The sequence below is a fragment of the Chiloscyllium plagiosum genome, unplaced genomic scaffold (genome assembly GCF_037043375.1).
Source record: "Chiloscyllium plagiosum isolate Xiang-an unplaced genomic scaffold, Cpla_swu_hap1 HiC_scaffold_8, whole genome shotgun sequence".
NCBI classification, from domain to species: domain Eukaryota; kingdom Metazoa; phylum Chordata; class Chondrichthyes; order Orectolobiformes; family Hemiscylliidae; genus Chiloscyllium; species Chiloscyllium plagiosum.
In genome coordinates, this window is record NW_028270146.1 from 66,005,687 (window position 1) to 66,021,667 (window position 15,981).

General features: G+C 39.9%; 1 protein-coding gene across 4 annotated transcripts in view; it reads left to right on the forward strand.

Moving 5' to 3' along the window:
* Positions 1–15,981, forward strand: part of mia2 (MIA SH3 domain ER export factor 2) — a 65,555-nt gene that overhangs the window by 35,555 nt on the left and 14,019 nt on the right. For all 4 annotated transcript variants that reach the window (XR_015757924.1, XM_087989914.1, XM_087989912.1 and 1 more), the window contains exons 11-20: positions 2,157–2,267; positions 2,454–2,525; positions 2,610–2,714; positions 3,497–3,619; positions 3,702–3,768; positions 5,836–5,891; positions 8,084–8,174; positions 13,773–13,911; positions 14,904–15,005; positions 15,087–15,147. Coding sequence is in view for 3 of the 4 variants with exons in the window: in XM_087989914.1 (XP_087846040.1) it covers positions 2,157–2,267; positions 2,454–2,525; positions 2,610–2,714; positions 3,497–3,619; positions 3,702–3,768; positions 5,836–5,891; positions 8,084–8,174; positions 13,773–13,911; positions 14,904–15,005; positions 15,087–15,147 (927 nt within the window). In the remaining variant the exon portion in view is untranslated. The remainder of the gene's footprint in view (positions 1–2,156; positions 2,268–2,453; positions 2,526–2,609; positions 2,715–3,496; positions 3,620–3,701; positions 3,769–5,835; positions 5,892–8,083; positions 8,175–13,772; positions 13,912–14,903; positions 15,006–15,086; positions 15,148–15,981) is intronic.

Genomic DNA, 15,981 nt, shown 5'->3' on the forward strand with positions numbered 1-15,981 from the left:
CCTGATTGATTGGTGACTTGAGGGTAGGGGAGGAATGGTGGAATTTTTGCCCCCAGAGGGATCCTGTGGAAGACTTGGTGTTGCCTAGTTGAGCATTTGAGACTTTCCAAAGAGGGCAGTGTGTGTTTAACAGATCAACATCCATGTTTTGAATTAAACAGTAGAAGACTTTTTGGAGATTTACAAAAGCTTCATTGTAAATTTATAGTTTAACTCAAATACCAGTTTAATTATTCTCTTCTCCTTTCTTCATCCAGAAGCCAACCCCACGAGAGAAGAACTCAGCTCTATCTTTTTAAATAAACCAAATAACCAGATTAAGAAAAAAAAAACTGCTCACCAAGAATATTGTATTATTAATCAAAACCTGAAAACAGGGGTAAATCTGGGGGGGGGGTGTTGGGAAACTAAATCAAAATAATGTTGGGTGGGGTGGGGGAAGCTAATATATCCCAGATCCTACAGTGGCCACTGTAGAATCCAGCTGTTTTTAAAGGCATTTTCTAATCAGCCCATTCAGGCATGTAATTACACACTTCTGGAGCAGGTGGAACTTGAATCTGGGTCTTCTGGCCTAGAGGCTGCAACACCCCTACTTTGTTGTCTCACAAGTCTCCCCTAACTGTAGATATTTATAATCAGTCTGGTCAGATGTGTTATGAGGGAACTCGGGACTTTTGACCCAAAGGTAGAGACACTCCCACAGCACAACAAAAGCACCAACTCTCTTTTTCTGAAATAAAGAAACCCACTACCAAATTAGCCAATCACCAGTGAACTACCACGAGGGACTGTGTAAAAATAACAGGAAAAAAAGAAGGGGACGAAAGCAAAATAGTGTTGGAGGGGGAAATAATGCACCCAGCCCCCTCAATGTCCAGTTAATAACCCAGTTTTCATTTTCCAAACTTAGCCCAACTTTAGAAATTCTATCCTAGTTTAAAGATATTGTTACTGAATCTTGTGCAGATATTTAATGATATGCCTCTGGAGCGGGTGGGAATTGATCTTAGTCTACTACCACTGTGCCACAAGTATCCTAATTTTTCTTTTTTGTGTGACTATTGATTTATTTTAATCTACAAAGATTAATTTCATGTAGATATTTACTAATAACCCTGCTTGAAGATATTATTGTACAGCTCTGGAGTAGTTGAGACTTGAATTCAGGCCACCTGATTCAGAGATGGGGATACTATCACTGCACCACAAGAACCCTTACGAACCAGTTCGGTTTTTTTTTAATCAATCTGTTCAGATATGTTATGGCACAGCATTGGTGTAGATGGGACTTGAGCCCAATTCTTCTAACCCAGTGGTAGGAACATTATAATTACATTATTAGAGCCCTCCAGAATCCAGTTCTTTAGATATTTTATAATCAGCATGTCCACAGATGTTATTGCATCCCAGTGATGCCTTTCAATAACTGTGTTGATAATGTCAACTTTTTCATCAGTGATGCAGCTCTTTCCCTTCAGTGTAATATTAGCACTAAACAGCTTTCATTATGCTCACCACTACTGTGTTCTAAACCAAACATTCTGAATTGATCATAATTTGAAGTATATCTCTGAGATTGTTTTGCATATTTAGCATTTTCACACCCTTCTGACTACTTAATTTTCTTTTCTTTGTGTTTCTCATTTCACAATTGAACTATTTACTGCCAACTAATTCCCTTTTTCAAGAATCATGTATTTCAGACTATACCAATAATTATCAAAGAGAAAGATATAAAGTGGGAGTTGGCAGTGATTAGTTTGTAATTTCAAATATTCGATTAGGAATTCCACCATCATGTGCAGATTTTTAATATGGGGATTTTAAAATAATCAGTCTTCCCTGTTGCCATTTTATAAAATTAATTTTACAACTGCTGATACAGCTTAGAACAGACTCCGGTTTATGTGTTGGATGTTTGTGTGAGGGAAGGAAGAAGGTTGCAATCTTGCTACATCAAAAGAAAATCTGATCCAATTAGAGTTTTTATGCTTTTCTAAATTAAGTTAAAATGTCCTTATTCTTGATTTCAGATGGTGGCAAAAGGGTGTTAAAATAGCTTTGAGGGGCTAAGTTTTTTTTTTGCAGTTGAGTTTTTCTGTACAGGTGAGATGATGTTTAGGATCAACTTCATTTGTAAAACTTTTTCTTAGGACGCATATGCCAAGTTGGATAAGTCAAATGGCAATCTTAGACAAACCATTGATCAGCTCACACAGGACCTAGAAGAAGAAAAGCAAACCAGATCCCAATGCAGCAATTTGGTATGTAGTAACTGAGCAGTTCCATTTTTTTTTAAATTTTAATCCATTGTTAACTATTTAGTTATAAATGCTAAATAGTTAGCATTTATAACTAGCTAACAGCTGTATAAAAGTGTTGTCAAATGTATGAAGAAAGCTGGAAGTATAGGTCCTGTATAGTTTTAATTGCAAGTTTACTGCTTGCAGATTACAGAAATCCGAGCAAATTTAACTACCCTAGAAAATGAAGCACAGAACCTTCAAGTCCAAATTGAAGAGGTAAGGCATACAACACACAATTGAGTAATGCTGATTTGTTTACAATGAGACAGAAAATAATTCAATGTCTGTTTGTATTTTAAGACTACAACTGAATTAAAAGCAATTCAGATTAACAACTCCAAGCATCAGGAATCCTTCCAAACTGCGCAAGAAGAAAATTATCATCTTAAACAAAGCAAAGAACAGGTATGGCTGAAATATTTCATTCAAACATTTTATATCCTGCAAAGTATAAAATGTATCTGTTTGGCCTTTGTTTCTTCAAGGATGCTAACTGATATTGTGTATAGAATAACAATGAGCTATGGCAGTGATAATCTAATGGTGATTAACTAGAGATGCGTTTAATAATAATTAAAGAGGGTTTAGTATGATTTGTTTGAATTTTTTTACCCTTTTATGTTGTAATTTTTTTTTTCCTTTCACCATCTTGCAGCATAAACTGTGTTTCATACAAAATGAGAACCAATGAAACATTCTCCAAGCTTCTCACCATCTTGTGCAGCATCTAATAGCTAAGAGATATTGAAGTTAACTTTTGCAAATCGTTTTCTTTCTCCCTTTCTATAGGATAGTGCCTAGCTTCCAATCTCCAGTTTTTGATAAGTGTCCTGATTAAGATTTGGAATTTATTTTGTATAATCATGGCTATTCATTTGTAACCAAGTTCACTAGGTTGTATTTTTGAATATCAAAAGTTACAATGTTTTCTTTCCAGCATTGTCTAATAACAGTTTGTCACTGTATATTTAATTTCTTCTCAGTTCAAATTTTTGAGCCTTTGTGCAGTTTTGTGCTGGACTTGTGGATCTGGATGCAAGTTCACTTTTACGTTCTATTTTATAACTAAGTGGATAATTGTATTTGTTATAACTGAGATGCAGGTTCTTGATCGGATCAAATGTATTGATTATACCCCACTATGTAGCGGGTGTCTTACAAGCCATTCTCATGATTGTATTCTATAGCTATTGCAAGAATCAGAAGGATGGGAGGAGCGGTACAGTGAACGTTCTGAACAAATTAAATTATGCGAGAAGACACAGAAAGATATTCGGAGAGTTTTTGCAAGTAAAGAGAATGAGGTGAAGGTAAGGTCTTGTTCCTATAAAATCAAGTAATAATGCAAGCAGTTCTTAAAAATATTCATTTCTGATTTTTCTTTATTTACAGACTCTGACAAGCTGCCTTCTAAAGATGAAATTATGGAATGTACCTGAGGAGGAAAGTCCTGCTGAAGGTAATAGCTAGGGCAAAATGGATCTAAACCTGAAAATGGGGAGTGCTTAGCTAGTGATTCAGTGAATTAATATTAGGTCTAATTGAAGAGTTTTTTTCTAAGAAAACCAGCTAAATCTAGTTGTTGGTGTGTTTGCTGGTACCAATAATAGTCTGGAAAAAGAAGATTTAAAAAAAAGGAACAGGAGAAGATCATACAGCCCAATCAAGCCTGATCTGCCAGACTTAGGACTTTGTCCCTGCCTTCCTGTTCAATCCCTGCCTTCCTGTTCAATCCCTGAAAAAGCAATCAGCCTATCTGCAGTTTAAATATTTTCAATGATGGTGCATCTGTAACTCTCAAGTTAGAGCCTTCCAAAGATTCACAACACTTTGGAAAAGATTTCTCCACATCTCGCTGTACTAGTTCTGCCATCTTTAGTGACATATGCTCATAAATCTCTCTCTGCTCCTGCACATCTTTTACTATAGTGCCCTCTTTATAACGTATCCTCATGTTATTTATACCAAATGAATTACTTCATATGTATCTTCATTGAATTTTATTTGCTACCCACTCACCTGCCTAGTTCACCAACTTGTCCATGTTGTTTTGTAGCATTACAGCACCCTCACAGTTTACAATGTTTCCAACTTCTGTACCATTGCAAACTTGGGTATTGACTTCAGCACATTAAGAGATTATTAATATAAAGCAGGAAAATAAATGGTTCTGTAACCTGACCCTTGGGGAATGCCACCACAAACCTTCCTCCAGCCTGAAAAATATCCTTTAACTCTGTCTTCCTTTCCTTCAACTGATTTTGTATCCACATTGCTATTGTTCCTTTAGTCCACAAGCTATACCTTTTCTCACAACTCTCTATATTGAATACCTTTTGAAAGTCCATGTAATCACGTCAACAGCATTACCCTTATTGTGGGCTCCTCAAAAATCTCCAGAATTTCTTTATTGTTAAGATTGTTCTGACAATTCAGAAATTACCCTGGTACTAAACCCCCAGCCATCCATTGAAAGTAGCTATTTCTCAAAATATGGGGTAATAATTGTTTAGCTGTTTTATTTCTTTTGTAGTGTTATTTGCTTACAGCATCAATTAATTTGTTTGTTTGTTTGTTTTAATACAAATGATGCAAATCTCTTGCTGAAGTTCAGGTGCTTTCCTACATATGTCCTTATTCGGTAGCAGTGATATTGACTGGAAAAATAGGGAGAAGTTTTGGGAGTTTGAACAGACCTCCAAAGTAGAGTTTAAAAATACATAAGGATTAATTATGATTTACTTCTTCAAAAAAAATCTTGTTACATACAACGCATGTCATAAAAAACACTTCAACACTTTAATAACTCATATTTAATAACTACTTACCACAACCCTCTTGCTCGCTGCCTCTTTTGCCCACTGCTTTCCTTCTCCTTGTCAACCCTCTCACTTGCCATTTCACTCCACAATGATCTCACTCACTCCATTCTCCTGTTTGCTGAACCATCAGCTTACCATTTCCCTCACTGATCCTTTGGCGTTCTGCTTCCCTCTCTGAACCGTTGTGAGCAAGGGCTTAAGAGATGGATAACAAAAGCAAGGAAGTGCAAGTGGGAGGGAAGGAGAAAGTGGCACAGGCAGCTCGTGGGAAATTTGTGAGGGAAGTGGTGAGTAAAGGAGACGTGGTGGGAAGGTGAGTATAGGAATGGCACTAAACATGAGGATGGTAATGAGTAGGAGAATTAGTGAGCAGATTAATGGCAGCAAGCTGATAACTCAGTGAAAGGCTACAGCAAAGCCACGTTCAGGCCACAGATGGCTCAAGGGCCAGATTCTGAATAGTACTGCTGAATAGGATGTAGTAATATCATTTTTATCTTTTGAACACTGTCCTAAGTTCTGATTGAAGGAGCTGGATCAACTAATTCTGGTTAAGGACCTTCCCACTAATATGTCATACTTTCACTTAGTATGTGTGCTTCCAGGTTGATTGGTGTTAAATTTCATGGCCCTTTTTATCCTAAGTTTTGGATTCTCAGGATGCTAACTTGTTTGTCTAAAACATGTTTTTTTTTGTGTATTAGAAATGTCAGAAGAACAGCAAAAGGAAAAAATTGAAAAATTGATTTATTTTGCGAAGGTAAGTTACAGTTTGCGGTATAATCTCTATGCTATGTCACTTGTTTTCATACTTTCTAATAAGATATTCCTGGGCAATATTCTATCTTTCTGATGCTCCACATAATGTACTTGCTTTGAAATGTGTGATTAAATGTTAAGTTTTACAGTATGCCAACATATCCTAATATTCTTTGTACTACTGGAGAGATAGTGATTCTCATGGAAAAATGAAACAGCTAGTACCATTAACTGTTGTTCAATGTACAGAACAACCTCAGTTAGCCGAACTTCAATTATCCTGTATAAACGCTATCTGCTATCTGAACTCTCAGTTATCCAAGCAAAATACTCCCCGCCCATCATGTTTGGACAATCGAGGTTGTTCTGTGCTGCATTTTGGAGAAATGAACTGGAGTGCTACTGCACTGCTGCTTCCATTCAACAAAACATGAAAAAAAACTTAGCATAACTTAGCTTAGCCCTTTCTTGTCCCTAATTAATTTATAAAGTATTTTTAATATATAAAGCACATTGTCCTCGATGTATCACCGAACCACAATTTTACACAAACGGAACCAGAGTGAAATCTTGTGGAGATGTAAAGGGTCTCTGCCACTGGCTGAAGTGTTGCAAGAGCCCTGAGCACAGCTTTTCAGGAAGGCTTGCCACATTTTGTTCCACTCAGGCACTTGAAAGGCCAGCAGCAGGCTCTACGCAGAATCAGGAGCAAGTGGGGAATGATCTGTCTTCCAAGAGCAACAAGTCAATCAGCAGCAAGGTCCCCTCCCCACCCCAAAGCCCCCATGGTTAACTTCAAGAAAGATAAGAGAGTAGGCAGTTAGTCCAGGTGTCTTCTATGGCTATCCCCATTTCAAACAGATATGCTGTTTTGGAAAATGTAGGGGGTGATGGATTCTCAGGGGAATGTATTGAAACTGGCTTTAATGCAATGAGGGCTATGTTGTGTTCCAACAGATCAATTGTGTTAGGGGACTTTCTAGTCTGAGGTACAGAGAGACATTTCTGTGGCCAGCAGAGAAAAGTCAGAATGGTGTGTTGCTTCCCTGGGCCAGGATCAAGGATGTCTCCGAGAGAGTGCAAAATGGGGGAGAGGGGCCAGCAGGAGGTCATTGTACACATTGGAACCAATAACATTGGAAGGGAAAAGGTTGAGATTCTGAAGGGAGATTTCAGAGAGTTAGGCAGGAATTTAAAAAGGAGGTCCTCGAGAGTAGTAATATCTGGATTACTCCCGATGCTATGAGCTAGTGAGGGCAGGAATAGGAGGACAGAGCAGATAAATACATGGCTGAGGAGCTGGTGTATGGGAGAAGGATTTGCATTTTTGGATCATTGGAATCTCTTTTGGGGTAGAAGTGACCTGTACAAGAAGAACGAATTGCATCTAAATTGGAAGGGGACTAATATACTGGCAGGGAGAGTTGCTTGAGCTGCTCAGGAGGATTTAAACTAGTAAGGTGGGGGGGTGTGGGACTGTCCAAAATCTGTCCACCATCCGCAAGACACAAGTTGGGAATGTGATGGAATACTGTTAAATTGCCTTGAAGCACCAGCAATAATCAGAAAAAACACACACATACCATCTGAAACAAAGCAGCCCACTTGATTCGCACCTATTCAGCACCTCAAACTTCATTCCCTCCACCCCCAGAGTACTGTGGCAGCAGTGTGTGTACTATCTACAAGATGAGCTCACCAAGGCTCCTTTAACTGTGCCTTCAAAACATGTGATCTTGATCACCCAGAAGAACAAGGCAGAAGAAATATGGGGAATTCATCACCTGTAGGTGTCCCTTCCACTTCCCATCCTGCGTTGGAAAAATCTCACTTTACTTTCCTCCACTGTGTCAAAAACCTGTGGCAAATCTAATCTGACTGCAGTGATTCAAAGTGATGTCTGATCGCCATCTGGATAAGGACAGTCTAGAATGGGCAATAGCTGATAGCCTTTATGGTCACACTGTCGTTTCAAGAATGAATATAAAAAATATACATAAAATAATTGATCCAGCACAGGAGACCATCATTCAGCTCATCAGGCCCGTGAGAATGAAAATTGTCCCTATATAATTTGCTGATATCAATTTGCCAGAAATTAGCCACTTAAAATAAAATAAAAGCTTTAAAACTCCATTGTGACAATGTGATGTTTGTAACTATTGTTTTGAAATACTTTTAAATCTCTTTTAGTTAAATGCTGAGTTGAAGTCGGCAGAAGATGAAAGAAATCAGATTTACAGCAAGTTATCTGATGAAATCAAAGCAAAGCAAGAGCTGATGGGTAAATACAAGAACTTGAAACATTCATCTATTCATTGTAGAATATTACTATATCATGTGTCTGTTTTTAAGAAGCAGATTGCATCAGTACATGGTTGGAAAGTTCCATTCCAGTGTTGGTTTTTATTTGAGGAATTTTCTTAAGCAACATTTTTATTTCCTTATAACCAGTTTGAGGTTTTCCCTCTTCGAGGTTTAGTACATAGAACAGTACAAGCCATTCACCCCTCTATGTTGTGTTGACCTTTTATCCTACTCTAAGGCTAAACTAACCTACATGCCCTTCATTTTACTATCATCCATGTGTCTATCCAAGTATTACTTAAATGTCCCTCAAGTATCTGACCCTACTACCACTGCTGGCAGTGCATTCCACACACCCACTACTCTCTGTGTAAACAACTGACCTCTGACATCTCCCCTAAACCTTCCTCCAATCACCTTAAAATTATGCTCCCTCATGATAGACATTTCCGCCCTCGGAAATAATCTCTGACTATCCACTCTATCTATGCCTCTCACCATCTTGTACACCTCTATCAAATCACCTCTTATCCTCCTTTGGTCTAGTGAGAAAAGCCCTAGCTCCCTCAACCTTTCTTCATAAGCCATGCTCTCCAGTCCAGGCAGCATCCTGGTAAACCTCCTCTGCACCCTCTCTAATGCTTCCACATCCTTCCTATAATGAGGTGACCAGAACTGAATACAATATTCCAAGTGTGGTCTAACCGGGGCTTTATTGACCTGCAGCATAGCCTTGCGGCTCATAAGCTCAATTCCCCTGCCGATGAAAGACAACACACCATACGCCTTCTTAACAACCTTTTCAACTTGGGTGGCAACTTTGAGAGATCTATGGATATGGACCCCAAGACCCCTTTATTTCTCCACACTGCAAAGAATCCTGCCTTTAACCCTCTAATCTGCATTCACATTTGACCTTCCAAAATGAATCAGTTCACACTTTTCCAGGTTGAACTCCATCTGCCACTTATTAGCCCAGTTCTGCATCCTGTCAATTGCCCGTTGCAACCTACAAAAGCCCTCCAAACTATCTATCACTCCAACAACCTTCATGCCATTGGCAAGCTTACGAACCCACCCTCCACTTCCTCATCCAATTCATTTATAAAAATCGCAAAGAGCAGAGAGCACAGAACAGATTCCTGCAGAGCACCACTGGTCACCAAGCTCTAGGCTAAATATTTTCCATCAAATACTACTCTCTGTCTTCTATGGGCCAGCCAATTCTATATCCAGACAGACAGGTTTCCCTGTATCCCATGCCTTCTTACTTTCTGAATGAGCCTACCATGGGGAACCTTATCAAACGCCTTGCTAAAATACATATACACGACATCCACTGCTCTACCTTCATCAATGCATTTTGTCACATCCTCAAAGAATTCAATAAGGCTCTCACAAAGCCATGCTAACTATCTCTAATCAAGCTATGCTTTTCCAAATAATCATAAATCTTATCTGTCAGAATCCTCTCCAGTAATTTCCCTACGACCAATGTAAGACTGACTGATTGGTCTGTAATTCCCAGGGTTATCCCAATTCCAGGTCATTGAACTTCAAACTGAGCTACACATCTTCTCTAAAATTGCTTATCCCTATTCCCTTTCTTGAACAAGGGAATAACATTTGCCACTCTCCAATAATCTGGCAGTACTGAAGTGGACAGTGAGGACACAAAGATCATCGCCAAAGGCGCAGCAATCTCTCTCCTCGTATCCTATAGTAACCTTTGGTATCTCCTGTCTGTCCCAGGGGACTTATCTATTCTCATGTTTTTTTTAAATTTCTAGCTCATCCTCCTCCTTAATTCAGCTTGTTTCACACTGTCCTCACAAACGATAAGGTCCCTCTCATGTTTGAATACTGAAGCAAGTATTCATTAAGGACTTCCCCTACCTCCTCTGACTCAATCCCACCCTCCTACACCAGCTCTTCAGCCACGTGTTCAGCTGCACTCGCTCTCTGTTCCCTCCACTTTCCTTGATTGGCCCTACCCTCACTGTGGCCATCCTCTTGTTCCTCACATAAATGTAGAACGCCTTAGGGTTTTCGTTAATCCTACCCGCCAAGGCTTTTTCATGCCCCCTTCTCGCTCTCCTAATTCCATTATTCAGTTCCTTGTTGGCTACCTTGTAACCCTCTCGAGCCCTGTCTGATCCTTGTCTCCTCAACCTTAAGTTTCCTTCTTCTTCTTGACTAGATGTTCTACATCTCTTGTCATCCAAGGTTTTTTACCCTATCATCCCTTCCTTGCCTCAGTGGAACAAACCTATTCAGTACTTGCAGCAAGTGCTCCCTAAACAACCTCCACATGCATTTCCCTGTAACTCCCCCTCCCCCAATTAAATATTTTCCCATACCGTCTGCACCTGTCCCTCTCCATTACTATAGTAAAGGTCAGGGAGTTATGATCGCTATCACCGAAATGCTGTCCCACCAAAAGATCTGACGCCAGATCTGGTTTGTTGTCAAGCTCCAGATCCAATGTGGCCTCCCCTCTAGTCGGCCCATCTACATATTGAGTCAGGAACCCTTCCTTGGCACACCTGACAAAGTCTGCTCCATCCAAACTATTGACAGTAAGGAGGTTCCAATCAATATTATGGAAGTTGAAGTCACCCATGATAACAACCCTGTTACTTCTACACATTTCCAAAATCTGCCTCCCAATCTGCTCCTCTGTGTCTCTGTTACTATTGGGGGGTTCTATAGAAAGCTCCCAATAAAGTAACTGCTCTTTTCCACCCATAATGACTCAGTAGACAAACCCCCTTTGACAACCTCCCTTTCTGCAGCTAATATGCAAACCCTGATTAGCAATGCCACTCCCCCACATTTTAACTTCTCTCCTTATTCCTTTTGAAATACCTAAACCACTGAACATCCAACAACCACTCCTGCCCCCATGATATCCAAGTCTCCATTATGGCTACAGCATCGTAGCTCCAAGTACTGATCCATGCTCCAAGTTTATCACACTTATTCCTGCCGCTTCTTGCCTTAAAATAGATAGACTTCAAACCATCACACTAACTGCAACTTTGCTCTATCAATTGTCTATCCTTCCTCTCAGACTCTCTGCATATTGATTCTGCATGTTCACCAGATACCCCACCCTCTGATCCCTAGCTCCGGTTCCCATCCTCCTGCCAAAGTAGTTTAAACCTTCCCAAAGTACGCTAGCAAATTTCCCGCCCAGGATATTGGTGCCCCTCCAGTTCAGGTGCAACCTATCCTCCTTTTACAGGTCGCATTTTCCCCTGAAGATATCCCAATGATCCAAATATCGCAATTCCACCCTCCTACACCCTTCTGCAGCCACGTGTTCAGCTGCACTTGCTGTCTGTTCCCTGCCTTACTAGCCCATGGCACTTGTAGCAATCCTGAGATTATTCCTCTTCTCGTCCTGCCGTTTTAGCTTCCAACCTAACTCCCTGTATTCACTTTTCAGGTACTCATCCCTTTTCCTAGCTATGTCCTTGGTACCGATGTGTACCACGGCTTCCAGCTGCTCACGTTCCCCCTTAAGAATCCTGTAGACATCTCTGACCCTGGCACCCAGGAGGCAACATACCATCTGGGAGTCTTGCACAGGACCACAGAATCTCCTGTCTATTCCTCTCACCGTTGAATCTCCTATCACTATTACTCTCCTATTCTCTCCGCTTCCCTTCTGAGCCACAGAGCCAGATCACTGCTGCAGATGTGGCTGCTGTGGTTTTCCCCTGGTAGGTAAACCCCCTCCATCTCCAAAAACAAAACAGTGTCCAAAGCGGTATACTTATTATTGAGGGGATTGGCCACAGAGGATTCCTGCGCTGACAGCCTATTCCCTTTCCCTCTATCATTTTTCGAGATTTCCATTTCTACGTGTATGAAATAAGCTGCCAGAGGAAGTGGTGGAGGCTAGTACAATTGCAACATTTAAAAGGCATCTGGATGGGTAAATGAATAGGAAGGGTTTGGAGAGATATGGGCCGGGTGCTGGCAGGTGGGACTAAATTGGGTTAGAATATCTGATCAGAATGGACGTATTGGACCGAAGGATCTGTTTCCGTGCTGTACGTCTCTATGACTCTAATTCTTACAGGTTTGTCAGGCATGATCTCCCCTTGACAAAGCCAGTCTGAATCAGCCCAATTTTACCATGCAGTTCCAAGTACTCTGCAATTTTATCCTCAATCATGGACTCTAAAATCTTAATAACAACTGAGGTCAGGCTAACTGGCCTCTAATTTGCCATCTTGTGCCTCCTTCACCTCTTAAACAAGTGTTCTGCATTAGCCATTTTTCAGCTCTCTGGGACCCTCCCTGACTCCAGTGATCCCTGAAAGACGGAAACACTTAGTAGAAAAAATAGTGGCCATTGTGAGGAACAGAGAAATTTAAGCGCTAAAATAAATTAAGTAGCCACAAAGGCCAATAGCATTTTGAGTTTTATAAATAGAGACATAGAGTGAAAAAGTGTAAGTTCTCTCATCAGTTAAACGGTTCTGTGCCTTATAGAAGGACTTTAGAGCAAGAGGTAGTGCACAGTGAAGATAATGGGACGGGAATGAGGAGTAACTTGATGTACTGAGACGGTTTCCCCATTTCTATGAAGATATTTAATCGAACTAATTAAAATAATGAACGTTTGAGTTATGGTGACGGTCAAAAACAATATTTTTTCAGGTGGAGAGTCAATGATTTGGATCATCACTTTAAGTTAGGTTCTAATTTGGAAAAAGTTAGTAGAAATTTCCAAGAGTTATTGGAGTGTATAACTTTTGCTACGGGTAGTAGTTGAGGCAGAAACCTGTGTGTTTTATGAGAGAAATGATTAAACACATGAAGCATGGATAGAATATAAGACAATTGGATTATTCTTGTTATAGCAAAGAGTCAGTGAATGGCCTGTTTCTGTGATTTAAAATGTTATTGTTCTCTGGCTCGTCGTCTTTCAACAAACAACCAGTTTCACTTGGATACCATGTACTGTTGATTTACTGTCCTTTTGCTGGCAGTCTCTCTGCACATTTCCAAAATAAAAATTTCTAGTTTCAATGTGCTTGCATTGGTACATGGTATGCTATTTTACATCATGTTTCTTTTTGTTAATACCTTCACTTAATATTTTTCCTAATCCATAATTCTCCTGAAAATTCTCTTCTGTGACTATTTTGTGTTATGGCTGCTGTCATACAAAATACAACTGAACTTGTGGGCGGCACGGTGGCACAGTGGTTAGCACTGCTGCCTCACAGTGCCGGAGACCCGGGTTCAATTACCGCCTCAGGCGACTGACTGTGTGGAGTTTGCATGTTCTCCCTGTGTCTGCGTGGGTCTGCGTGGGTTTCCTCTGGGTGCTCCGGTTTCCTCCCACAGTCCAAAGATGTGCAGGTCAGGTGAATTGGCCATGCTAAATTGCCCGTAGTGTTAGGTAAGGGGTAAATGTAGGGGCATGGGTGGGTTGTGCTTCGGCGGGGCGGTGTGGACTTGTTGGGCCGAAGGGCCTGTTTCCACACTGTAAGTAATTTTAAAAAAAAATCTAACTTCTAATGTAATCAGGAAGCTTTTTCTTTCCATTTGGCAGAGCGAATTGAAAAACTTCAATTAGAACATACTTCTGTACAAAATGAGACAACTCAGTTTGAGACTGAATACAAGACCATTCAGCAGAAGTTAAAGATCATGACAGAATTATACCATGAGAAAGAGATGGAACTTCAAAGGTACAAAGCATGATTCAGGTAGAATTTAAATGAAAATGAATCGTGTAGGAATATGATTACATTAGTCTCAGAAAATCTGGTTGTATTTAGTAATACGATGCTGATTTTGATGCTTACACTTGGTCCTGATCTTAACTTTGAGAGGGGGAATAAGGTGAAATCCAGATCGTTTCTTAATGTGAGGGAAAATCATGTGGAAACATTGCTTTCTATTCACAAGCGTGTATGTTCAGCAACAATAGTTATGGCCTGATGTAAATTGTTTCTTCATGTAATGAAATCACGTATGGTCAATTGAAGTGTGGAAAATAAGAAAATGCTGATTAAAATGGAAGTTGAAACTTTATTGCTGGAACAGCACAGCAGGTCAGGCAGCATCCAGGGAACAGGAGATTCGACGTTTCGGGCACAGGCCCTTCTTCAGGAATGAGCAGAGAGTGACACTCTCTGCTCATTCCTGAAGAAGGGCCTGTGCCCGAAACGTCGAATCTCCTGTTCCCTGGATGCTGCCTGACCTGCTGTGCTGTTCCAGCAATAAAGTTTCAACTTTGATCTCCAGCATCTGCAGACCTCACTTTCTCCCCTGATTAAAATGGAAGTTAATCGAGTTATTCTTCAACAATTTATGTTTGAATTTTGTTTTCATAAGAACGCAAGTCCAGTTGTCATCAGTGCTTTCTAGCCCGTTATAATTTAGGAGGCAATATTCAATCTGTAAAGTTCTGTTTTTCATCTACTAAATATCCTGGTGTTGCCTGGTTAGAGTTGATACTTAGAGAGACACCGTTTCCTTCCACTTAATATAAACCCTTTCAGAAACTGAAAATCCCCAATGAAAATTCCTAAGTCAATAAATTCCAAAATATTAATGCAGCTACTGATAGCACTAAGCCATCACCGTGAGACATTTGTAATTGTTTTTATTCTTAAATGAACCGGTAGAAGGTTGTAAGGTTGTGAATAATTTCTCACGATTGTTGCATTGTACATAGAAATTTGACATTAGAGGAGCATCAGCGTCTACAGAAGGAAGAGAAGCTTTCTGAAGTCGATGAAAAGATTAATCAAGCAACTGAGGAACTCAATATTTATAGGTAACTGGCATTTTCAGTTGTTATTTAATACCTCATTTCAGTTTATTTCCAGTACCAATACAATTCTTACTTTCTTTTCAGGCAACGTGCTAAAGATCTTGAAGAAGAATTAGTTAAAACTATACAGTCGTATAAAAATCAAGTATGTAAAACAAAATTATTGAATAATTTTCACTAGTTTCAATATTTTAAAAAAAAATCTTCAATAATGTACCACCATTAAGATCCCCTGCTTCTAAAGCCCTCAGCACATATTTATAATTAATCCCATTCTGTATTCTTTATAATTCCAGTTCATCCAAAAGTCTGCTGGCTATATCCTATGTTGCACAAAGGGATAGATTCTTGGTTTGTGCCAAGGTAGAAGCCAAAGCAGGAGAGACTGGCTGAAGAGCTGTTTCTCATCCTCTTGGTTGTTTTGCTGAGATTGGATCAGGTATTTGGCTGCCTGTTGGTAGCCAAGCATTCGGGCTCATTAAAAACCATTAGGTCATTTGGAATAGTCCCTCAGATGGCAGGTGCCAGTTTAGGGAGTATTGCCAGGTTCCAACATTCCAGATAAATCTTTAGACTCTTCCTGCAGTTGAAGAGAGAGCACTTTCCCTCCATCCCCACAATGATAGTCTGGCTGGTAAAAGCCATTTTTAAGATTTTTAAAGATTGGGAAGAAGTACTGTCGTTTTGAAGAGTCTCTGTTTTACTTCTACGGTCAACTGTTGTTCTATTCAAGCTGAAAAACCTGAGAGAGTTCTCCATCTTTGAGAGCTGTAAGGTCAGTGAACCTCAGAGTTTTGGTGCATGAGTCCACACTGCACTTTGCAAGGTAGATGGTCCTGATGTCTGTTTCTCGTTCTTGCAAGGAATAATCAGCTCAAATCTCAGTTATCCATTACACGAGTGCTAACTGACTTGTTTAGTTCCTAATGTTTAAAACCTGTTCTGGTTTTGCAGTCTCTATAACTGTAACATTTTCTAC